Consider the following 24094-nt stretch of genomic DNA (forward strand, 5'->3'; position numbering starts at 1 on the left):
TCTTTCTTCGCTCTCTCATCTCTCCCTCATCTCCATTACACTTTCTCCACTCCTCCTTTTCTCCACTCTCCATCTTCCTCTCCCACTACGCCACCCCCATCTTTACCTTTAGTCCGAAATCCAGTTAACATTTTGGGAGAAGGAGGGGTTATGTGGACAAAACCAACTTGGTTGGTTTAAAATCTGTCTGTCTTCATCTCTTCCCCATGTTTTTCTCTTCGCCTCTCACTCTCCCTTCTCCTCTCCCCTCTCCGGACACTCTAAATCTCCACTCCTTCTCCATCTCCACTCCTCCATCTTCTTCTCCCACTCCACCCCCCCCTGGTAGTATACTAGTCCGAAAGCAAAACATTTTGGGAGAAGGGGGGGTTGCAAAACCAACTTGGTTGGTTTAAATCTGTCTGTCTTCATCTTCCCCCTTTTTTCTCTTCGTCTCTCTCACTCTCCCTTTTCCTCTCCCTCTCCGACACTCTAAATCTCCACTTCTCCTTCTCCATCTCCACTCATCTATCTTCCTCTCCCACTGCTCACCCCAAACTAAAAGCGGTACTTGGTTTAAAATGAATTTAAATAACTATAACTAAAGTATTTAAATCTCTAAACATCCTTAAACAAACAAACCTTCACATCATTTTCCCTTAAATGCTGCCACTTTCCCTCTTAACAAATTATATACTAGGTATTTTCTTATACAAATTAAACGATTTCCTCTAATTTAAAATTTCTCTTCCAGACAAGTATATTTTCTCTCTTGTTATCTCTCTTAAATAAGTAAAACATTTTTTTTTTCAATGTTTTCTTACTAATCAAATAATCCTTACACATTATTTTAAAAATTTAAAATCTTTCCTTAAAATCTCTAACCAATAGTACGTCTTCCCATCAACTTTTTTTTTTTTTTTTGTTTGTATTCCCCCAATCAACTAAGAACCCCAACTTATCTATTTTTTTGAATAGTTTTAGGCACAACCACTTGCGGCAAAACCAATTTTAGGCACTCGATATTGCAACAATACTTAATGTTGAAGGACAACAAATAAGAATATAATGAACGGTCGCAAAACTGGATTTGACGTGCTTAAACTTGTACATGACAAATGTTTACGAGTCCATGAAAATCGATAAAGTCATTTGCGGCGGGTTCGAAAACTAATCTAATAACGAGCCTAATCTAATAATGATCCAAAATGAGCTCAATCTCAATCTCAAGCCCAAGTCCAACCCCGAAGTCGGTTTCAAGCAAATTGGACACCTCTAAATATAATTTTTAAGCCCAAATCCAATTTACGATACATTCTATTCGCACCGTTTTTTTTTATTCTTTTGTTTCTGATTCGCTCTCTTCTTTCTCTGCGCACTGAAGAGAGAAAAAAAAAAAAAAAACCCTACTTGCTCTTACATGAACAAATCTAATTTGTAATTTCTAAGCAGTTACTCTGAATCACAGTAAAGAAAAAAAAAAGAAAAAAAATGTCTCTACCAGCAATAGAGTGTAAATACATAACGGAAGAATGTCTTCGTGAGTGGAAAAACGGGAATAATGATTTTAAACTTTCTAATTCTGTTCCAATGCTCCGTTTCCTATTAGAATTTTCCTGGTCCATGGTATGTTATTCTTCTCATTTCCTAATTATTATATGTTTTGTTTTTTTACTGTAATGTTTTATTTTGGTGGTTGTGTTGTTTTAAATTAGGTACGAGGAGAATTAGCAATACAGAAATGTAAAATGGCATTGGATAGTGTAGAGTTTTCGGATAAGGAGTCCAATGAAGAGTTGAGTTCAGTGCTTGCGGATATTGTCACTCAAATGGCCCAAGATGTGAGTTATTTTTTTTTTTTTTTTTTTTTTTTTTTTAATATATGGATTAACGAAATCCTATTTTGCAGCTTACTATGCCTGGGGAGTATCGTGTTCGCCTTATCAAAGTGGTACGTCTTTGATCTTCTAAAATTGTGAATGTCCCATATAAATGTTCATAAGTCCATTTTTAATGTCATAGTTTTTTACTTTTTTAGCTAGGACCTTTTGTTTGTTTGTTTTTGTATTTTCTTCTGTTCCTTTACTTATAGTGAGAGAGAAATATATTTAGGTTCTTGACATTAACCATGTTCATTCCAGAGAGATTTGACCACAAGACTGTTGGTATACGACTCAGATTTGGATAAACCACACAGTTAAGGTTTTGGTTTTCTATTCTAAATAGGATTCTAATTTGATACCCACCTCTATAAATACGAGACCAGTTGGTGGGATTTGTAAAGGTTCAATTTGTTTGAGAGAGAGTTTATCTCTTGTGTGAATTCTTTTTGCTTGGTGGATTAGGCTTCGTTTGTCCAGTGATTGTAATTGATTTATTTGTTTATCTCTTGATTAGTGAAATTCTCCTATTTTTCTAACTTGGTGGATTAGGCTAACGCCAAACCACGTAAATCTCGCCTCCACTTCTATTAGTTATTCGCTTTTTGTATTGGTAAGTGTTTTTAATTGATTTGTTTTTGTCGATTTCTATCACCACATTCAATCTTCTTTGTTCAATTGTTGTCCGCCCGCGATTCGTTTACATAACAAATTGTTGTATCGAGCCAATTCTAAATAGGTTCTACCCACCTAGGGTTGGTGGGATTTGTTTTGTTGGTTTATTGATTGTTTTGTTAGGTATATGAAAGTTTGAGAAAGTTTTCGGCGGTAAGTGTTTTAATTGGATCCTCCCACATTCAATCTTCTTTGTCCAATTGTCACTATTCTTTACTAACAAATGACGTAAACCAGGGCTTATTTTGTTGGGAGAAATCACCTCCTACGACTTTGAATATTAACCATACAAAGATTGATGTGGAGAAATTCGATGGATCTAACAATTTTAGTATGTGGCGTTGTGAAGTTATAGATGCACTATGCCAACAAGACTTGGATGATGTGTTAGGCGAAAAACCATCGGATATAGAGGAGAGTGTTTGGGTTAAAAAAATAGGAAATAGCTTGTGGTATCATAAGATCGTGTTTGGTTAGGGATGTGAAGTACCTTGTTCTCGATGAGACTTGTGAGAAAATGGAGAATCCTTGAAGAGAAGTACTTAGATAAGACATAGAAGGTCGTGTCTTTATGAAATCAAAGTTGTATGATATGAGAAAGAAAGAAGGTATTTCATTGTCCCAGCATATGAACGAGTTTAACAAGTTACTTACCGACTTGTTGAACATTGAAGAAGAAACGAAGGATGAAGACAAAGCTTTCCATTTGTTGAGATCTCTTCCCGGAGGAGTATGGGCATATAAAAATCACTATTATGTTCGGGAAGAAAGCTTTGAACTATTCTGAGGTGCAGTCTGCATTGACAAGTTGGGATATGATGAACAACAATGAAAATGAGTCAAGAGAGTCGACGAGCACTGCTTTTGTGGTAAGAGGGAGGTTTAATGACCGTCCAAACTCCACTATGGTGGAAGAAGTAAATCTCGTTCCAAGTCGAGAGGGCTAAATCTAGCCCGTGATGAGTGTGCTTTTTGTCACGTGAGGTTGGACATTGGAAGAAGGATCGCAAGAAGTTGAAACACAAGCGAAAGATACCGAAAGCGTAAAATGTCCCTAATGTCAACATTGCTCAAGGAGGTAATGATTCTGATAGTTCAAATTTTTCTTTTCCTGTTACATCGAGTATTTGTTTCATTGATTAAAGTCATTGGATTTTGGATACGGGTGCTACCTATCTTGTTTGTCCCATAAGGGAGTGGTTTACAAGTTTCAAGGAGCTTGAAAGTAGTGATGTGTTGATGGGGAATGATCAACCCTGTCGCATTATGGGGATGGGTAATATTCGTCTCAAGATGTATGATGAAACAGTTAAGGAAATAAAAGATGTTCGATATGTTCCCGCTTTGAAGAAGAATCTTATCTCTGTTGGTACTTTAAAAGCTAAGAGCTACAAGGTAGTCATTGACAGTGGTGTTCTAAAGATAGTTTAAGAGTAATGGATATCATGAAAGGCATACGTCGAAATAACTTGTACTATTTGAAGGGTGGTACGCTTAATGTGGAGAGTAGGCATCGATTCTTGAGTATTCGAGGCGCGTTGCTAAGAAGGTCACCGATTATGGTATATGCGTCTTGCACATGCAGGTGAGAAGTCCATTCAAACGTTAATAAAACAAGGATTGTTGAAAGGTGCTAAGACCTGTAAGTTGGATTTTTGTGAGCACCGTGTTCTGGGCAAGCAGACAAGGGTAAAGTTTGGCATCGCTATCCACCGTACGCGTGGAACCCTTGATTATGTTCATTCAGATGTTTGGGGTCTTTCTAGGAATGCATCTCTTGGAGGGAACAAACATTATTATGTGACCTTTGTTGATGATTACTTTAGGCGTTTGTGGGTATATATCATGAGAAACAAGGATGAAGTCCTAAATATCTTTGTGAAGTGGAAGAAGTTGATTGAAACTCAGACTGACAGAAAGATCAAAAGACTCCGAACTGAAAATGGTGGTGAATATACGAGTGATCCGTTCTTGCAAGTATGTTAGAATGAGGCAACATAATGGGGTAGCTGAGCGTATGAACCGTTCTCTAATGGAGAAAGTGCGGTGTATGTTGTCCAATCTTTGGATTAGGCAAAGCAAAGCGTTTTAAAATTGAGGTATGAGTTATGCATGCTACCTTGTTAACAGGTTGCCTTCGGCTGCAATTTGAGGTAAAACTCCTATGGAGGTTTGGTTTGGTAAACCTGCTCAGGATTATGTTTCCCTTCGTGTGTTTGGGTGTCCTGCTTATTTTCATGTCAAAGATGGTAAGTTGGATCCTAGAGCAAAGAAAACTATCTTTGTGGGTCTGAAAAGTGGAGTTAAAGGTTATAAGCTATGGGATCCGAAAGATAAGAAATTCATTTTGGAAAGCGAGATGTGACATTTGATGAGGCTTCTATGTTGAAGTCTGGCGACTCTCGGCCAGTGGAGACTATGACCAAAAGAGGTATTGCGGCCAGGGGAGATTGATCGTCTTTACCTAGTCCGGATGGTTCTCTAGTAGAACAACCATGGATAGTCGGTCGCTTAATGTTCCATTGAAGACACGAAATAGTGATTACAAGTGATGGAACAAATGATGATGCAGAGGATATGGCTCCATTAGAGGAGCAGATGAATGTTGGTCCTTTGGCTCCAGTTCATGAGCCTATTGCAACTGGTAAATCTAAGAGAAATGTTCCCCCATGTATTGGCTAAACGATTCGTTACCTATGCACTTCCCGTTATTGAAAGTTTTGATGAAGATGTTCCTTCCTCATATTATGGAGCAATCCAGTGCTCCAAGTTAGAAAGGTGGAAGACAGCTATGGATGAGGAGATGCAATCTCTTCATAAGAATGATACCTGGGTGCTTGTAAAGTTACCTACGGGTAAGAAGGCGATTAGCGGGAAATGGGTGTTTGCATTGAAAGAAGGATCTCTAAGTAATGAGTTACGTTACAAAGGCAAGATGGGTAGCTAAAGCGCTACGCCGGAGGGAGGGATTGACTATAATGAGGTGTTTTCTCCGGTTGTGAAGCACTCCATAATTTATCCTTTTTTGGCCTTGGTAGCTCAAGATGATTTGGAGCTATCCTTTCGATGTAAAACCGCTTTTACATGGTGATTTAGAAGAGGAGATCTATATGACTTCGGCCAAAGTGGGTTTAAAGTTGCAAGCAAAGAGGATTTGGTGTGTAAACTGAAAAAATCGCTATATGGTTTGAAACAATCTCTCTAGCAGTGGTACAAGCGGTTTGATCGGTTTATGCTAGGGCTCAAGTACACAAGAAGTCACTACGATCATTGTGTTTATTTTCGCAAACTATATGATGGTTCTTTTATCTACTTGCTCTTGTATGTTGATGATATGCTTATAGCCTCAAGAAGCAAGACTGAGATTGATAAGCTTAAACAGCTTTTGTCCTCAGAATTTGAGATAAAGGACTTGGGTGAAGCTAAGAAGATTCTTGGCATGGAGATTCAGCGAGATAGAGCAAAAGACATAGTTTGTTTGTCTCAAAAGACATATTTGAAGAAGGTACTACAGAAGTTTGGTATTGATGGGAACACTAAGTCTGTGAGTACACCTCTTGCCCCTCATTTTAAACTTAATGCTACTATGTCTCCGAGTTCCAATGAGGAGCGCGAGTACATGACTCATGTTCCATATGCAAGTGTTGTTGGTACTTTGATGTATGCGATGGTGTGTACTAGGCCAGACATTTCACAAGTTGTTAGTGTTGTTAGTAGATATATGCATAACCCTGGGAAGAAACATTGGCAAGCCGTGAAATGGATTCTACGATACATTCTTGGTGCTGTAGATGTTGGTTTGATGTTTGAGAGGGAACTAGTAAGCTTTGTGTGGGTTATGTGGACTCTGACTATGCAGGTGATTTGGATAAGCCCCGGTCCACTCACCGGGTATGTATTTACTTTAGCCGGTGCTCCGGTAAGTTGGAGGTCTATTTTGCAGTAGCTTTACGATTGCATTGTCTACGCATGATGCGAATATATGGCGGTGATCGAGGCTATGAAAGAGGCTATTTGGTTGCGTGGTTTGTTAGATGACTTAGGTATTATCACGGGGTCATTTCGAGATTCACTGTGATAGCATGAGTGCTATATATTTGGCCAAGAACCAAGTTCATCATGCCCGTACGAAGCACATTGATGTGCGTTTTCATTTTGTCAGAGAAATTTTAGAGGAGGGTGATATCTTACTCACTAAGATAGACACCAAGGAGAACCCAGCTGATATGTTAACCAAAGTGGTTTATGGAATCAAGTTTCAACATTGTTTGAATTTGATTCATATCCTTCATTTGAGATGATTTGGCTCTTAAGGGCATTGGTGAACTACGGTCGGCTTGATCTTTTAATAAGGGTACGTAAGTAGCCACTATGTGGTACAGTCGTGTTTGGTCCTTCGGACATTTTGTTATTTGTTTGGTCCTTCGGACATTTGTGCTTTGAAGAGGGGATTTGCTATTCGGTTGATCGGCTCAGATTTGGATAAATCTTCACCGAGGTGGAGAATTGTTGGTATACGACTCAGATTTGGATAAACCACACAGTTAAGGTTTTGGTTTCCTATTCTCAATAGGATTCTAATTTGATACCCACCTCTATAAATACGAGACCAGTTGGTGGGATTTGTAAAGGTTCAATTTGTGAGAGAGAGTTTGTGAATTCTTCGGGATTCGTTTGTGAGTGATTGTACTCTATTTGTTTATCTCTTGATTAGTGAAATTCTCCTATTTTGCTTGGTGGATTAGGCTAACGCCAAACCACGTAAATCTCGTCTCCACTTCTATTGGTTATTTGTTTTGCATTGGTAAGTGTTTTAATTGATTTGTTTTTTTTGTCGATTTCTATCACCACATTCAATCTTCTTTGTCCAATTGTCACGCTTCCGCATTCGTTTACGTAACAGACTTCTGTTGCTACTTGACGTACAAACTTTATCAGCATATTATGGAAATGCTAAGGGGATGCCATTCTTAATTTCTTATGTTTCTCTTGACAATTTCCTCCTTTTAGGCTAAATCATTGGTTGAATATGGTCTGGTTCCTCTGAAGCTTTTTCAGGAGCGCTGTGAGGTAATTTTAGTTATTCGTTGTTTTATTCTTTTGTATTATATACGAAGCTTTACAGTTTGATTTCTATTTAGCTTTTAATTATTTATATATTTTGTTTTGTGTCCACAGGAAGAATTTCTGTGGGAGTCAGAAATGATCAAGATAAAGGCACAAGATCTGAAGGCCAAAGAGGTATTCACATAGTAATTTTGATTGGTCTAAGCATGTTATTGTGGGTGAATAGAGGTCAAGAACAGATTAGGAAATAATCATTTTAACTTTCTAAACTTGTAATCACCTGGACGTTTACCAGTTTGGCAGAGGATGCTAAGTTTGTAAGAAGTTTAGTGCAAACAAGTTCTTTTTGGCTAGTTCAATTATGGAGTCAAGAGCCCAAGTGTTTAGTCCATCGACTTTCATTGTAATACACTAATACTATGCATAGATGTCTATCATGTGATCCCATTATAGTTTACTTTTCACGTAAAATTCCAAGACATTTTCAAAACTATTTTCTTTTGCTTGTAGGATGCTAGGGCCCTCTTATCACCACCCGACAGTTTTGTTAGTTTGATTGTCTCGTCGTTTTTTAATTTTGTTGGCATTAATTGTAAAACCATTTTTTGTTGTTGTTGGGATTTTGTAGGTTCGAGTTAACACTCGCCTTCTTTATCAGCAAACAAAATTCAACCTTCTTCGGGAAGAGAGTGAAGGTTACGCAAAGTTGGTATATTTCTAGTTTAACTTTCTTTAGTTTGTATTGTAGTGCCAAAGTTCATCATTTATAGTTTATACAATAAATCATCAAAATGTTTTGTTTTCATATATCCATTTATATTTTTTGCACTTGGTAAGTATGCTATATCATTTCAGTTCCTGTGATATATGCATGTTTAAATGTAAAAGTATAATGGTTTAGCATTTCTTAGATTTTTTAATCAATTGATTTTTTTTTCTTTTTTTTTTTCCCGATAATTACCCATCTATTACCCTTAACATGAAAACAGAGAATACACACTGTCTAGAGTCCAACAGGGAGGTGGACTAATAGCTGCATATTAGTGCCCACTTACCAAGTTCATGAGCCTCCCTGTTATGAACTCTCTTAAACCAGCAAAACAAGATATTACAATAAGAACTTACAGAATAATCACTGAACAAACCAGAAATCCTATCAAGAAAGTCTTTATGCTCCCAGCTCTCTTCCACTCCAGTGCCTTGAAGGTTTAGCATCAACTCCATACAGTCAATTGATTTCCTTTTTCGATTCAATCTGAAAAGTATTTTTATTGGGCTTATTCCTCCTCCTTTGAACTCAAGGAATTGATTATTCTAAAGAGAAACTGATATACATACTTGATGTCACGTTTATCTAAGCATTCTGTCTCTTTATTCAGTATCTGCTTGTTTTTTCTAGGTTACCATTCTTTGTGAAAGAAGTATAGAGTCTCCTACAGCAAATACTTCCGGAGCAACAATTAGCATAATTAAGGTTCTCATTCTATTATAATTTTTTACTCTAATTTACTCAGTTCTATATGTCAAATAGCTTTTTAATCCTTTGAGATGTGCTCTCTGCAGTCTTTAATTGGACACTTTGATCTTGATCCAAATCGCGTTTTTGATATTGTAAGTTATTCTTTTTGGCTTAAGATCTTCATTAGTACGTGCGTTTTGTTGTACCTTGTCTGCACTGTGAAATTATTATAGCTAATGTCCGGTAATCCAATCTCTTATAAGTTATCAGTATTTAGTCCTCATGTACTTTGTCCTCTCTTGCTTCTGTGATGCAACAGGTCTTGGAGTGCTTTGAACTTCAGGCTGATAGTAGTGTATTCCTGGACCTTATACCAATTTTCCCAAAGGTAACACAAGTAACAGTGATGTGGTGGATAGATATGCTTGTTTGCCGTCATATTTATTTGAATCCACAATTTTCATTTTTTGTCGTTTTTTTTTTGTTTTACAGTCTCACGCGTCTCAGATCCTGGGATTCAAGTTTCAATATTATCAGCGAATGGATGTAAATTGCCCTGTTCCTTTCGGGCTTTATCGTCTTACAGCTGTGCTGGTGAAAGCAGACTTCATTGATCTTGATAGCATGTGAGTCCTTTATCAAAATCATTTTGCAGTATCTTCATATATGTCTGCAAGTGTATTCATCTGTAAATGGCATTTGCAGTAGTCCTCAATGTATCTTCCTTTGCAATTCAGTGATTCATCTAGTGTCTGTCCCGCTTCATATGTTATTGGGTGTCGCACATACTTAATTGGTCATCCATTATCCCCAAGTATGCTTGATTCAAACCTATTGGTCCTGCTGCATGAAGTTATCAGTGCAGACTGATGTTTTTTTGGGTTGCCAATTCATGCGTGTGACATGAATACTTGCATTTCTTCGGTCTTTTTCTATCAATGGTGATGTGTTTCTATGATATTTGGTCGCCATCAACTGGTAACTTACCTTTGCAAGTTTGGATGCTATTGTGTGGGTGGGCATTATTCTCTCCCTATGTTTCTCGCGGAAGCGAAGCTAGTTGGTCATATTTGTGGTAGACTCTGTTCTTTGGCAAGTGCCCCTTTGTTCTTGTTTTCCCAGAACCAAACAAAGAAAGTAGTTATGATTCTGAAAGTGCAAATTGAAAGGTTAGGTTTGAAGATGAGGTCAGATTTTTTTTGGTCCTGGTTCTCCAGTTTCATTAAAGCTTCTTGGTTTGCTGTTGTGGAACGCGACATAAATATAACTTTGGGATGTTGCTGAATATGCTAAACCACAGTGCAGAAGTTGAAATCAGCTGGTTTGAGATGACGTGATTGGTCATTTGGTCATGTTTATTGATGAGATTACAATTGGAGTGCTTCTTTAGTAACAGCGGGAAACTGCCTATATTCACTGTACTGTTCAGATGTGTGATGCTTGGTGTGAAGGTTGACAGTCTAGTGGATGCAAGGGTGTCAAGTGGCTTCTGGAGTGAGGATATCAACTAAGACACTACATATGCATAACATCAGAAGTGTTTTTGTTTACAGCGAGTGTGCATTTAGTTGATGCGTAAAAGCGTTTCAGTTATAAGTGATTTTCAGTTACGCGCTTCCCTAGTGAACAAGTTAAAAGTGCATAAATCCACCTTCTAGATGGTGCATCACTGGTATATGTTATATTTGATACTAGAGTTGGTCAATTTGGAGAATGTAACAATGTAAAAGGATTCTTCAGCAGGAGGCTGTTGATCATGATGTCGCAGTGTATTTAAGATGGAAGTTTCTTATGACTACACTTCGATGCTAAGGACTAGTGCCTCAGATTGCTGTGTCTATTAGTTTCTATTCTTGTGATGTGTATTGGTCAAGAGAAGAACATGATCTTGCTCTCATGGTGGTCTATGGAACTGTTTAATATGTGGATTATGGAGTTTTACTTGTTTGGAGCCATGAGTTTTTTTCATCATCACTATGAGTCTGAGGATTGCTGCAGGCTGATGATGATTATCGAGTAACATTATTGTAAGACGAAGGTTTATAACTTCTAGTCAGCTAAATCGGAGATGTATTTTTTGTTACTCATAGCCACAAACTCTTGTAAGGATCTTGGCTACCCATTTTGAAGAATCTCACTGCTAGGAGGAACCTTTTATCTACTCATTGTAGTGATTGAAGTACCTGAAATCCTTTTGACTAGCACAGCTGCTGCCGGGAATGCTATCCAATTGTCTATTTGCATTATGTGCTGCTGAATGTTGCACTGAAGGCGAGACTCAGTACTCTCTCGGTGATGTGTTTTGCCGCACTTTTTGTTTCTTTTGTACAGATTACATGGGCTGCATGTAGAAGTTACGTCTTGCTATCTTTCCTTGTGTAAACATTAGTTATTTATTCACTATTAATATAAATCCCAACTTTACCGGAAAATATAATAATATGGGCTGCATTTGTTGTGCTCAAATTACTTAGCAGAGAGAGCTTAATCTTTCAGTTTGCAATTTTAGTCTTTGTCTATAAATGCAACTGATTTGAGTCTATGAATCACATCGAAACTAAGATTTCCTCTTCCCTACCTCGCAAAACACGTACATTGTGTCTTATGTTGTTTTCAACTAGGAGGTTGGGTTGAGCTTGCACGTTCTGTTTGCGTAGGTGCTTCAAGAACTTGTTTTAGTATCCAAGCATTACTTTCATATTTTAATTGAAGATTTTGGCCTATGTATTTTTAGATGTGGCCCATATGTGTTGCAATTCTCATTGTCTCACGAAAACACCAACTACATTGATGCACTTAGGGAATTTTTTTACCAAATTCTTTTGCACCATTTGCGTTTCTGGTGTTCAATAGTATTACTGTAGCTCTTTACTGTATCCCAGCCTGTTTGATTCTGATTACTTTGGCTTGATTGCTTGGATGTGTTTTGGTCCAAGTTGGGTTACTCATTTGCATCCATGTGATCCTAAAGTTACATTGGGATCCTTCTCATCCTGATAAACTTAGATTGATAATGTTACTCTTCCCATTTTTAGCAAAATTATGTTGAACTCATTTCTGTAGCTGATGTTTAGTGCAATCTTCTGAGGTATAACATGCTACATTGTTGTTGCTCTGTTAAGCGTCGTGCAAAAGCTTATCGTTTTTGTCTAGGATATTTTGAGAGGACTTTGATAGAAGTGTGGCTTTGATGATGATTAAGCGCGTTTCTTTGTGGCTCCACCTTTTCTAGTTTTGATATCTTCCAGTCGCCGACAATGCTCACATGGTCTTAATGAAATGGTTTGGTTGCATTGAATGCTCAAAAAGTTAAAATCTTTGCTGTAGTTGGTGCCTCTTAGACAGTTACTTTTTGGAAGGGAAACTTTTAGAACTTACCAAGCTTAAGGTGATGCTTTACGGAATTTAATAATCACTATGATGGCTCACTTATTATTAATAAATAGAAAGTTATCTTTCTTGTTCTATCAAATGCTTGCACTGGTGGAATTTGCTTACACTAGTTCAATTTGCTGTGCTCTTATGCTGAAGCTTGAAAGCATATTTATTGAATGATTTCCAGTCAAAGCTTTAATCCAACTCTAGTTAGAACATCCACTGGCTGGGTAAAAAAGGTTGTCTCAGAAATGGTCACCATGGGAATAGCTAAGATAGTTAGTTGTTCCAGAGTACAGAACAGAGCATACTTTTTTATGCCAGAAGGATGTTGAAGAGATTGTAATTTTACTCTTTCCCCCACTTCTCATCTCTCTGTGGGACTTGTTTTCCATGGAAATACGGGAATTCAAGTCAATGTTCATCTTCTTTCCCTGAGGTTATCCCACCCAGGCGGTAGCATAATATAAATTGTAGTTGTGGAAGTCAAAATACCATGACAGATACTTCGGTGCTAATTGTATGAATCGTTGGTGTTTAATTTACATATGGCTATGGAGAATGTGAAAGTCTTAGATGGTCAAAATGGGTGACCTCCAGATTTTCTTGCTATGGAAATTCAGGTGCTAATGTTACTCCTGCACATGGTTGTCCATGTGGTCCATAGATTCTTATATGGTAGGTCTGAGAAACGGTTGCATCGTGCTTGTCGAGTACCTTGAGATTGCTAACAAATACGTTCACATGTTCTTTTCATTTATTATTTCCCTGTTTTATCAGCTACACTGTGCCATTTTTCTACATTTGAGCATATGTTGAGGATATTTGTTTGGTAGTCATTGAGATAAGAGTGGCCTACTTGCTCACCACTAACCTATTATTTCTCTCCTTCAGTTATGCCCACTTACTTCCTAAAGAGGAAGAGGCCTTTGAGTGTTATGATGCATTTTCAGCAAAGCATATCAATGAGGTAAACAAACTTATATAGAGATATTTTTGTGTCATTTAAGAAAATTGTACTTTATTATTTTTAAATGTACTCTTTACTTTTGATATTTTGTCAGTTTGACAATCTTCGTATTTACTTAGTCTTCTGATGTGCTGTCTTCATGTATGTTTGAAAGGAGAATGTTTTAGTCATACTCTTAGTTTAACTTGCTTCTTTTTTGTTAGTTACTGGAGTTGATGTTGGTTTACATTTATAGTCAGGAGAGGGAATGTGGATTTGGTATGTTAGTTGGTATTGCAGAGTTCTGCTTTGACCTCAATACTTCTACATTTTTTTTATGTAGGCAAATAAAATTGGCAAAATAAATCTTGCTGCTACTGGAAAGGATCTAATGGATGATGAGAAACAAGGAGATGTGACAGTAGATCTTTATGCTGCTTTGGATATGGAAAGTGAAGCTGTTTCTGAACGTTCTCCTGAGCTTGCAAACAACCAAAGTTTGGGCTTGCTCTGTGGATTTCTTTCTGTAGATGACTGGTGAGTGACCCTGACCCTGACTTCTTTTTTTTCTTTCTATCTTTCATTCCACTTAGCTTTCAAACAACCACAGTTTGGACTTGTTCCATGCATTAATTTCTGTCGATGAACAGTATGCGCCATCCCCACCCACCCACACAAAAACAAAGTTTGGGGCTTGCTCGGAGGATTTATTTTTGTAGATGACTGATGTGTCTGGCTTCCAGTTTTCCCCCCTTTTCTTTCCAGTTGTCAACTCGTTTAAATGGTCCAACCAAACATATTTGTTGTTGTGTTACCCCGGTAGTAAGAGATTTACAAATGCTTTCGTTATGATCCTTATTTGCAGGTATCATGCGCACATCCTTTTTAATCGGCTCTCTGCTCTGAATCCCGTGGCACATGTTCAGATTTGTGAAGGCTTGTTTAGGTATTTCTTCAGTCTTACCGTTATCCAATCATTATCTTCATTATTTGCATCTTTAATCTAATTCAGTAACCATGAATTGGTTATAATGTACATGGTTTGTCGATTAAGTTACATAATATTTTGTTTTTGAATTTTATGAGGTTAAACTGTGATATTGTTTTCTTTCATATTCATGGGTTTATAAAACCTATACACGTGTGTGTTTTTTCTTACTTTGTTGGACTTACATTGTGCGGCATCTTGGTAGGGTCATTGACAAATCCATCTCTTCAGCATACGACATTGTTCGTCATAGTCCTGAGTCTTTGGAAGCTACTGATGCATCACCGATGCGGAAAACGTTTATTGATCTTCCAAGAGAACTTTTTCAGATGCTTTCTTCTGCAGGGCCTTATCTTTATCGAGATACATTATTGTTGCAGAAGGTGTTTCAATGTCCTACTTTGGGTTTATATTGTTTCACAAGATATATTACACCATATGATTGAAGCTGCTCAAGTTCTTACTTGTGGGTCATCTCTGATATATGGGCAGGTGTGTAGAGTATTGAGAGGTTATTACTTGTCTGCGCTGGAGCTTGTAGGATCTGGTGGAGGGCCCATTTATCCTGAGTCTGCTGATGGAGGGAGCCGAGATCCTCGTGTTCACCTTAAAGAAGCTCGGCTAAGGGTAGAAGAAGCCCTAGGGACGTGTTTACTTCCATCTTTGCAGTTAATACCTGCAAATCCTGCAGTCGGTCAAGAGATTTGGGAAGTGATGAGTCTCCTTCCATATGAGGTGGGAATTACAGGTGCTATTATTATTTTTGCTTTTAGTTGTTTTTAGAATAGTTGACAAATCAGTTAGATTTATTTTCCTGCATAGGGGCGTTATCGTTTATACGGTGAATGGGAAAAAGATGATGAACGGATTCCAATGGTTTTGGCTGCAAGACAAACAGCAAAGGTATATATTGTCACGGATGTTGCACCTTTTTTTTTAATTTATTTACTTTGGACTCGGGGCTTTCAGTGCATCATTTGCTTTAACTTGTCATTTGTTTTGCAGTTGGATACCAGGAGGATCTTGAAACGTCTTGCAAAGGAAAATTTAAAGCAGCTCGGTCGAATGGTAGCAAAACTTGCACATGCCAATCCTATGACTGTACTCCGGACAATTGTGCACCAGGTTATATTTTTAATCTAATGTAGATATTCGGACAATAGTACTTGTAGTAGTAATATACTATTATGTCTTCGCATAAGACTTCATGTTTTTTTGTACTTGGATTTACAGATTGAGGCGTATAGGGATATGATCACTCCAGTTGTTGATGCATTCAAGTATTTGACACAGGTGTGGTTTCCAATTTAATGTTGCGAACCTTTAGCTACAGTAAAAATTTGAATTTATTATAGGTAGCTGGATATGTTGATGATCAATGACTGTTACATAAACAGCTCGAGTATGACATTTTGGAGTATGTTGTTATTGAGCGCTTGGCACAAGGAGGACGAGAGAAACTGAAGGATGATGGCCTAAATTTATCAGATTGGCTTCAATCACTGGCTTCCTTTTGGGGACACTTGTACGTGTACTGTAACTTATGAATGATGGCCTTAGTTGTCAGATTAAGAGTTAGAATAATGCTCCTTGTGAGGAGCATTTAACTAAGTGCTAATTCATCTAATAAAGCTTCTTGTTTGTAGATGTAAGAAATACCCATCAATGGAGTTGAGGGGTCTTTTCCAATATCTTGTCAATCAATTAAAAAAGGGAGACGGAATCGAACTTGTTCTCTTGCAGGTATTTCAATTGTAGTTGAGGCTTCTCTAGCATATATCATTTATGTTATTTGTCTCATCTATCAGGAGTTTTATGGTGTTATATTTTTATGAGTGACACAGGAGCTTATCCAACAAATGGCAAATGTTCAATACACAGAGAACATGACAGAAGATCAACTTGATGCAATGGCAGGGAGTGAGACTCTGCGGTACCAGGCTACTTCATACGGAATGGCCAGAAATAACAAGGTGCTTGCTTGTTAACATTGAGATATGCATGAATGCTGTTTGAAAATTTTGGGCTTTTGAACTAAGTGGGGTTCGGAATTCTCATTTACATACATATTGGCATAACTATGTGTGCACCATTAATATAGGCTAGAATTAGGAGGCATAGTTCAATTAGTATAACTGAAAGAGAAAACTGTACTTAATTCGTACCTAAAAATAACCTAAATAGAAATTAGAAAGTAGTTTATTTGACAATTTTGAATCCTAAATCACATCAATTTTTATTGTTAAAGTTGTGCTAGTGCTCATTTTGCATGTTCTCTCGATAAACCTGAAAAGTTGAGAAATCCTTGAAATGGCTGGAAAAAGGAACGAATCATAGCAGGTAAAAGTTGTAAATTGAAAAAGAATTTATGTAAAACTGTACCTAAGTTTGTACCAAAAAATAACGTAAATAGAAAGTAGTCTAATTAATATTTATGAATCCTAAATCACATCAACTTTTTATGGCTAAAAGTTGTAAATTGAACATTTTACGTGTGAAGTTTATTGAGTACCAGAAGTTTCATCAATATGATAATATAAAAAGGCGTTACAGAGTACACAATTAATAACAAGGCAATTGGTAAAATTAATTACCAACAAATTTTAATTGTTATTTTTGTGTTTTTTGGTTTTGATATATATTGATCTAACGAAAAGGGCTTAGATGAACACTCTAGGGAATTGGGGAGCAACGAATTTCTTTAGATCATAACCATAACCTGGAAACCCTGATACACCCCTGGGCCCTGGACACAAACACAGGAGGTAGCCAAACCTAGAAAAACCAAAAAAAGAGAAAATAAGCCAAGAGACCACCACAAAGCTAAGGTGGAAAGTTGTTTCTGACAACCCACTCAATTTTCCTGTGTCCATATTGTCCCCCACTTAGCTGCCCAAAGCCCAAGGCAACAACTTGTATCATCCTTAAGTATGTCGCTTTCACAAAACGCCTCAATGGAAGTGAGTGTGTAGATCATTACATTTACTTAAGGTCCATGATGATTTGTATATCATGTGGGCCTAAATTCCATGGGTTATCACAATCCCACCACTTTTGGCGCCACCCGTCCTTGGCTTCATACCAAATTTCAATGACATGGAATGCATATGTTAAGAATTTGGAATCACTCTGCTATTCTATATAGTATATTGTATTGGTATCTTAACTGGAATAACTCTGTGGATCATACTAATTTATTGTATTGTTATCTAGATAGTAGATCCTAACAGTATATCCCTGTGGGTTTCAGTATCTTTTTTTATTTTGTTTGTTTGTGTGTTGTTGACGCATTGATGCTTTTGCAGGCACTGATCAAATCCACAAACAGGCTAAGGGACTCACTGCTCCCAAAAGATGAACATAAGCTGGCAATTCCTCTTTTGTTACTCATTGCTCAACACCGCTCCTTGTAAGCAAAGAAACTAATTTTTGTTGTTCTAGTATCTATTTCTTTTTACATGTTTTTCCATATATTAGCAGCTGGAAATTTTTCGTGTTGCCTGATTACCACGGTGGTGCCTTATGGTTCCGTTTAGTTGAATTATTTACTGTACTAAAATGCTGTGTCCTTCAGGGTTGTTGCTAATGCAGATGCACCATATGTCAAAATGGTGAGTGAGCAATTTGATAGATGCCACGGAACCCTTCTTCAATACGTGGAATTTCTCAGCAGTGCATTTACATCAACTACATCGTACGCTCAGTTAGTCCCTCCTCTAGAGGATCTTGTCCACAAATACCACATTGAACCCGAGGTTTGATCTATTCTTGAATGCGTCGACCTAGTTTCTGTTCATATGATTTTTTTTTTTTCCATTTTGTCAGTATTTCAGATTTAATCTTGCGTTTTTTTTTTATTACAGTAACAGTTCGTTTGATCATTATTGTTGTTTTCTCACTCTGATATATCAGTTTTCAATCCTGCACTTCCATGAATGTTTCCCTTAAAATAGACTGTACTGCAGTACTGCCTAGGTATGATTCTGTGGATTAATGCTGGCTATATCTTTTACAGGTAGCATTTTTGATTTATCGGCCTGTCATGAGACTTTTCAAGAGTTCAAGCGGGTCTGTTGTGTGCTGGCCTTGTGATGACATTGATGAGAAAAACATCTCAAACTCAGAAGATTCTGAAGTTGCAGTCTCTTCAACTGATTTGGTTTTGGATTGTGGATTTCCTAAGAAGCCAGTCATGTAAGAATTTAACTTTCTTTTTGGTTCAGATCATCTGTTTAATAGGGGTTTTGCTACCTGTCACTGAATATTCTTAGGGTTTCCAGCATGGTCATGGTTAACGGAAATTAACTTAGGGAACTTATGTCCTTAGGCAGGGTGTTCAATGACATTGACAGTTTAACAAGCTTTTCTCTGAAATCCTTCTTACTGTTTATGAGGTTAACATGACAAATATATAGTTATCATTTTTTTTATTGATTTAATGGGGAGATTGCCAATTTACCATTACTTGCAGGTGGTCAGATCTTCTTGATACTGTACAAACAATGTTGCCTTCAAAAGCTTGGAATAGCCTCTCTCCTGATCTGTATGTCACATTCTGGGGACTCACACTCTACGATCTCTATGTACCTAGAAGTCGTTATGAAGGTGAAATTGCCAAGCAGCATGCTGCTCTTAAAGCCCTAGAAGAGCTTTCTGATAACTCAAATATGGCAATTACAAAAAGGAAAAAGGAAAAGGAACGAATTCAAGACTTACTAGATCGTTTGATTGGTGAACTCCAAAAGCATGAGGAAAATGTTGCCTCCGTGCGTAGAAGGCTTTCTCGTGAGAAAGAGAAGTGGCTGAGTCTGTGCCCAGATACTTTAAAGATAAACATGGAGTTCCTCCAACGCTGTATTTTCCCGCGATGCATTTTTAGCATGCCAGATGCTGTTTACTGTGCCATGTTTGTGCACACTCTACATTCTCTTGGAACACCTTTCTTCAACACTGTAAATCATATTGACGTCCTTGTATGCAAGACGTTACAACCTATGATCTGCTGCTGTACGGAGTATGAAGCTGGTAGACTTGGGAGGTTTTTGTACGAGACGCTGAAGATGGCTTACCATTGGAAGGTATCATACCGGTTTTATTAGTTTGACATTCCATATTCAACTTTTTATTTACATTCACTCATCATATATGTACATGTAATCCTTAAAGTTATAGGTGGTTACCTGTAACATCTCTGTGCCTCCATAAGTAACGACTCTGGGTTTTAGTTCTTACTAACATCTTGAACTTACTTTCATTAATTAGTCAATGTTGTAATTGTGGTACAGTCATTGCCATATTGGAATTACGTAAATTGGGAGTGGCATAGAACAAATATTGAGACATTACCGTAACAAAGAGACCGCAAGGTATAGAAAGGGAAAACAGTTCCTGCATGGACTCTGCATAACCGTGCCACCTTTTACTTAATGCTTGACCATGAGTAACTAATACCTGGACTGTCAGTCACGTCTATTAAGTGTGCATTCTACGACAATAAAGTATTGGTAGACATAGTTGTGCACTTTGATGCCCATTGCTTGATTTAGTGATCTACTCTATTGTTTTAATTGCTTATTTTTTTTTTTCAGAGTGATGAATCTATATATGAACGCGAGTGTGGGAACATGCCGGGATTCGCCGTCTATTACAGATATCCAAATAGTCAGCGCGTCACTTTTGGTCAGTTTGTTAAAGTGAGTTTCCAGCTGTCATTATTGCAAGAAGTTTGCTTACTGATTTTTCATATAATTTCTTACAATCATCTGAGTGCCCTAGAACTTTGTTAGCATAAAAAATGGTACTTTTGGTGTTGTGACCAATCTTTCAGAGTTTCAAGAAATTATCATTATTTATCTGTCTTTCATTTTTTGTTTGAAAGGTTCACTGGAAATGGGTTCAGAAAATTACAAAGTTACTCACACAGTGCTTGGAATCAACTGAGTACATGGAAATCCGAAATTCTCTTATAGTGCTGACAAAGATTTCAAGTGTTTTTCCAGTCACTCGAAAGTCTGGTATTTATATTGAAAAACGGGTAAGATGTTGTATCGATTCTTTTGTTAATGTTTATTTGTATTGTTGTTATTAATGTTCATATTATTTTCGTTATTGGTATTGCCATTGTGATTTTGCTCTCCTTTTTATATATTTATTCATTATGAATTATCTTTTCATTTCTCTTGCAGTTGAATAAAATTAAAGGGGATGAGAGAGAAGATCTCAAGGTTTTGGCTACAGGTGTGGCTGCTGCTTTGGCTGCCAGAAAGGTAAGCCATTCTTAATGTGATTACTAATATAGTATTTTTAGCTACAACTATGAGAATATTTGATCATTGAGTATCTTAATGAACATCATGCAATCAAAGTATAATTGAAGAATTTTTTAACAATACTCAGAGTTCTTGGGTCACCGAGGATGAGTTTGGCATGGGATACATTGATTTCAAACCTGCCCCTACGCCACCTACAAAATCTTTAGGAGTAGCTGTGGCTAATGGTTCTGCACTTACCGCTTCTCAAAATGAGGCTGCTGGAACAAGGAATGTCACCCCTGTAACTCAAATTACTAATCCTGGAAAGCTGGTTAAGGATCAATCCTTACGAACAAAACCTGTAGATGGAAGGCTGGAGCGAACAGAAAGTATCACAAATGTCAGACCCGATCTAGGACAATCGAAACTAAAGGGTGGTTCATCGGCGAATGGATTGGATATTCCAGCACTTATGCCTTCTGGCTCTCTACAATCTGGACCTTCCAGATCTACTGAAACTCAAAAGCATACTGATGAATCTGCGAGAGGTGCATTAGATGAGAATGCCGTCAAAGTCGCTCCAGAGACTGCGGAAGTTAAGGTAATTCTTTTGTATTGTGTTGTAATTTTTTGTGTCATTTTTTTAAAAGCGAAATTATAATTTCCTGTGTGTTTTATTTCCTTTAAAAGATCCTTTGACTGACCAACTATTACAAGGTTTAGATGTTTGAAAATGGGTAATGTTTTTGTAAGCAGTGTAAAGTATGTGAACACTATTTGAAGTATGAACGTCTAAAGTTGTTTTTTTTCCTCAGTTTCTTCTTAATTAATGCTCTTACTTCACCGTTGAAAAGTTCATTATTTAATTGTTGCTAACCTTTTCTTCCTTATTTCCAGTTGAGACCTTCCATGAGACGCTCAGTTCCTGCAGGATCCCTTGCAAAAACAAAGCAGGAAATCCTGAAGGATGATAGTAAATCTGGAAAATCTGTCAGCAGAGCTGGTGGTTCCTTTTCTTCTTCCAATGAAAAGGATGTCTCAGCTCATCCAGCAGATAGTAGGCAGAGTGCAGTAGCTACTTCTGCAGCTGCGGCAAATGGGAACACTATGGCAACTTCTTCAAAAGTCTCAACTGTATCTTCAAGAATGCCCATAGATGTGGATGCTAATTTGACTAAGGTGGAGAGTGGACTAATTAAGCCCTCAGAATCTAGGTCTTCATTGGGTAGAGATATTGAGGATTCTGAAGTTTCTGAGATGCAAAGGCCCAAGTCCGCCAGACCGCCTAATTCACCTCTTCCCGACGACTCTTTTAGTGCCTCAAAGTTTTTAGATAAACAACTAAAGAGTAGTCCTGTTCAGGAGCAGGATAAACTGAACAAACGGCGGAGAGTAGAGGGTGAGGTTAAGGATGGGCATGGTGAAGCTCGGTTTTCGGATAGGGAACGGTCCATAGATCTGCGACTACCTCATTCTGATCAAGAAAAGGTTGTATATAATGATGATCCAAGTCTAAGTAGACCCACTGAAAAGATTTTGGATAGAACAAAAGATAAGAATAGTGAAAGATACGACAAAGACTACAGGGAAAGACTGGAGCGTCCTGATAAGTCATCAGCTGAAGACATTGTCAGTCAAAGGTTTAGGGACAGCTCCATAGATAGATATGGAAGAGGGCGTTCAGTTGAAAGAGTACAGGACAGGGGTACTGATAGGAGCTTTGATAGAGTAAATGACAAGACCAAGGATGATCGCTTTCATCGACAAAGCTTGCCTCCACCACCTCCTCTTCCCCCCCATATGGTTCCACAATCAGTTAATCCAAATAGGAGAGAGGAGGATGCTGATAGAAGGGTCAGTAATACAAGACATGCTCAGAGACTCTCTCCTAGACATGAAGAAAAGGAACGGAGACGCTCCGAGGAGAATTCCTCTGTTTCTCAAGATGATGCAAAGCGCAGGAGAGAGGATGAGTTTAGAGAGAGAAAACGTGAAGAGCGTGATGGCATGTTAATTAAGGTACGTGATGATTTTTTCTCCTATAGTTAATTGTGTTCCCTGGCTGATCTATTAATCTTTTTATCTGTCAATGTTGTGCTGTTTACTTAGTTCCTGGTAGCTGGTGTGCCTGCAGTCATGCACATCTTGTTATTGAGAAACAACTATTACTTTTAATTTTTGAAACTTATCTGAAAAAACTTACATTGAGAATTTTCTTCGAACTTTGCTGTTATATAGGTGGAGGAGAGGGAAAAAGTAAATCCCTTGAAGGAGGATATTGATGCAGCTTCAGCGTCCAAGAGGCGGAAACTTAAAAGAGATAACATACCATCAGGAGAAGGTGGCGATTATTCTGTTGCAGTTCCAGCACCACCTCCCCTTTTGCTTGGCATGTCACAATCATATGATGGTAGAGATCGAGGAGATAGAAAAGTACCCATTGTCCAGCGGCCGGGATATGCAGAGGAGCCTGTATTGAGGATGCATGGGAAAGAAGCTGCCGGCAAGGTCACCCATCGCGATAGTGAACAGTACGATTAATAACCCCTCTCTCTCTCTCTCACACACACACACACGTACTCACAAACGAGTACGCCTGTGCATGCTTTGTTGCCCAAATTCGTTTTTGAATGAAGTAACAATTCCACAATGGCTCCCTTGGGGTGTGCATCAGGATGCAGCACATAGCTTTTGAGATTTGAGGAACATCGTGGTTACAGTTGTCCAAAGACAATGTATGATGTCTCATTCTTAAGCTGCAACTTGGTGGTTAATCCTCAGGCTTTCCTTTGGACTTTTAACTACCCTAGAGTTGGACTTTCCTTTGTTACTGTTATAGTTTCATGTTTTGTTTAACATATGTTTCTGTCAAAAAAGGGTTATTTCTAACTGTGACTCCTTCATCAATTCAGAATGTACGACAGAGAATGGGATGATGAGAAGAGGCAAAGAGCTGAACAGAAAAGAAAGCATAGGAAATAGTACAACAAGGCTAAATAGGCAGCGGAAGTAGTACACAGATCTGGTGACATTATTTTTGCTTTCAACTTCTAACCTCAAGGGTTCTTCACTTATTCATCAAAAAGGTTGCAACTGATAATATTTATGGTAAACTAAGCAATCAGCTTGTTTCAATGTTGTTTCTGCTTCCTACTTGGTTTTGAAGAAAATGTTTTGTCAGCAATTATTTCAATGAAAAGCTGGAAGGGTATGTCTTCTTGGTTGTTCTCGTGTACAGTTTTGTATAGTTGAGAAAAATACGAGTCTGTAGAACATTCTTGGCTTTCAAACCACATTTTGATACGAGTCAAATTAAGATGTTTGAAATTTTTCTAGTTATGCTTGGTTTTTCAGATGAACTATCACATGCAATAATTAGATGCTTGTAATAAGGGGTCATGGTGGGAATGACACTATACCCATGGACATCGTATGCGCTCGTGAAACCCATGGAGAGCCAATGACTTGGAC

At 37.8% G+C, this 24094-nt stretch overlaps 1 protein-coding gene across 1 annotated transcript; it reads left to right on the top strand.

Annotated features, from left to right (window-relative positions):
* Positions 1–1286: 1286 nt before the first annotated feature.
* On the top strand, positions 1287–23962 carry THO2. Its single transcript, XM_086584324.1, has 32 exons — positions 1287–1605; positions 1695–1820; positions 1889–1930; positions 7545–7604; positions 7713–7775; positions 8230–8310; positions 9001–9075; positions 9165–9212; positions 9380–9448; positions 9553–9686; positions 13330–13405; positions 13728–13921; positions 14250–14330; positions 14578–14755; positions 14865–15107; positions 15195–15275; positions 15378–15497; positions 15606–15665; positions 15770–15897; positions 16019–16115; positions 16217–16345; positions 17678–17781; positions 17947–18127; positions 18388–18566; positions 18844–19450; positions 19961–20065; positions 20251–20406; positions 20558–20638; positions 20769–21224; positions 21521–22642; positions 22862–23154; positions 23536–23962. The coding sequence occupies exons 1-32, from the start codon at positions 1471–1473 to the stop codon at positions 23603–23605; spliced, it is 5574 nt and encodes a 1857-aa protein (XP_086440450.1). The 5' UTR covers positions 1287–1470; the 3' UTR covers positions 23606–23962.
* The last annotated feature ends 132 nt before the right edge of the window (positions 23963–24094 follow it).

This window comes from Coptis chinensis, chromosome 1, assembly GCF_015680905.1.
Source record: "Coptis chinensis isolate HL-2020 chromosome 1, ASM1568090v1, whole genome shotgun sequence".
Taxonomy (NCBI): domain Eukaryota; kingdom Viridiplantae; phylum Streptophyta; class Magnoliopsida; order Ranunculales; family Ranunculaceae; genus Coptis; species Coptis chinensis.

Excerpts from the sequence above, each read along its gene's own strand:
- THO2 (XM_086584324.1), top strand. The coding sequence starts at position 1,471 with ATGTCTCTACCAGCAATAGAGTGTAAATACATAACGGAAGAATGTCTT. Across the intron at positions 14,756-14,864 it reads ATACATTATTGTTGCAGAAG|GTGTGTAGAGTATTGAGAGG; the intron begins GTGTTTCAATGT and ends ATATATGGGCAG. Across the intron at positions 18,567-18,843 it reads TTTCCTAAGAAGCCAGTCAT|GTGGTCAGATCTTCTTGATA; the intron begins GTAAGAATTTAA and ends CATTACTTGCAG.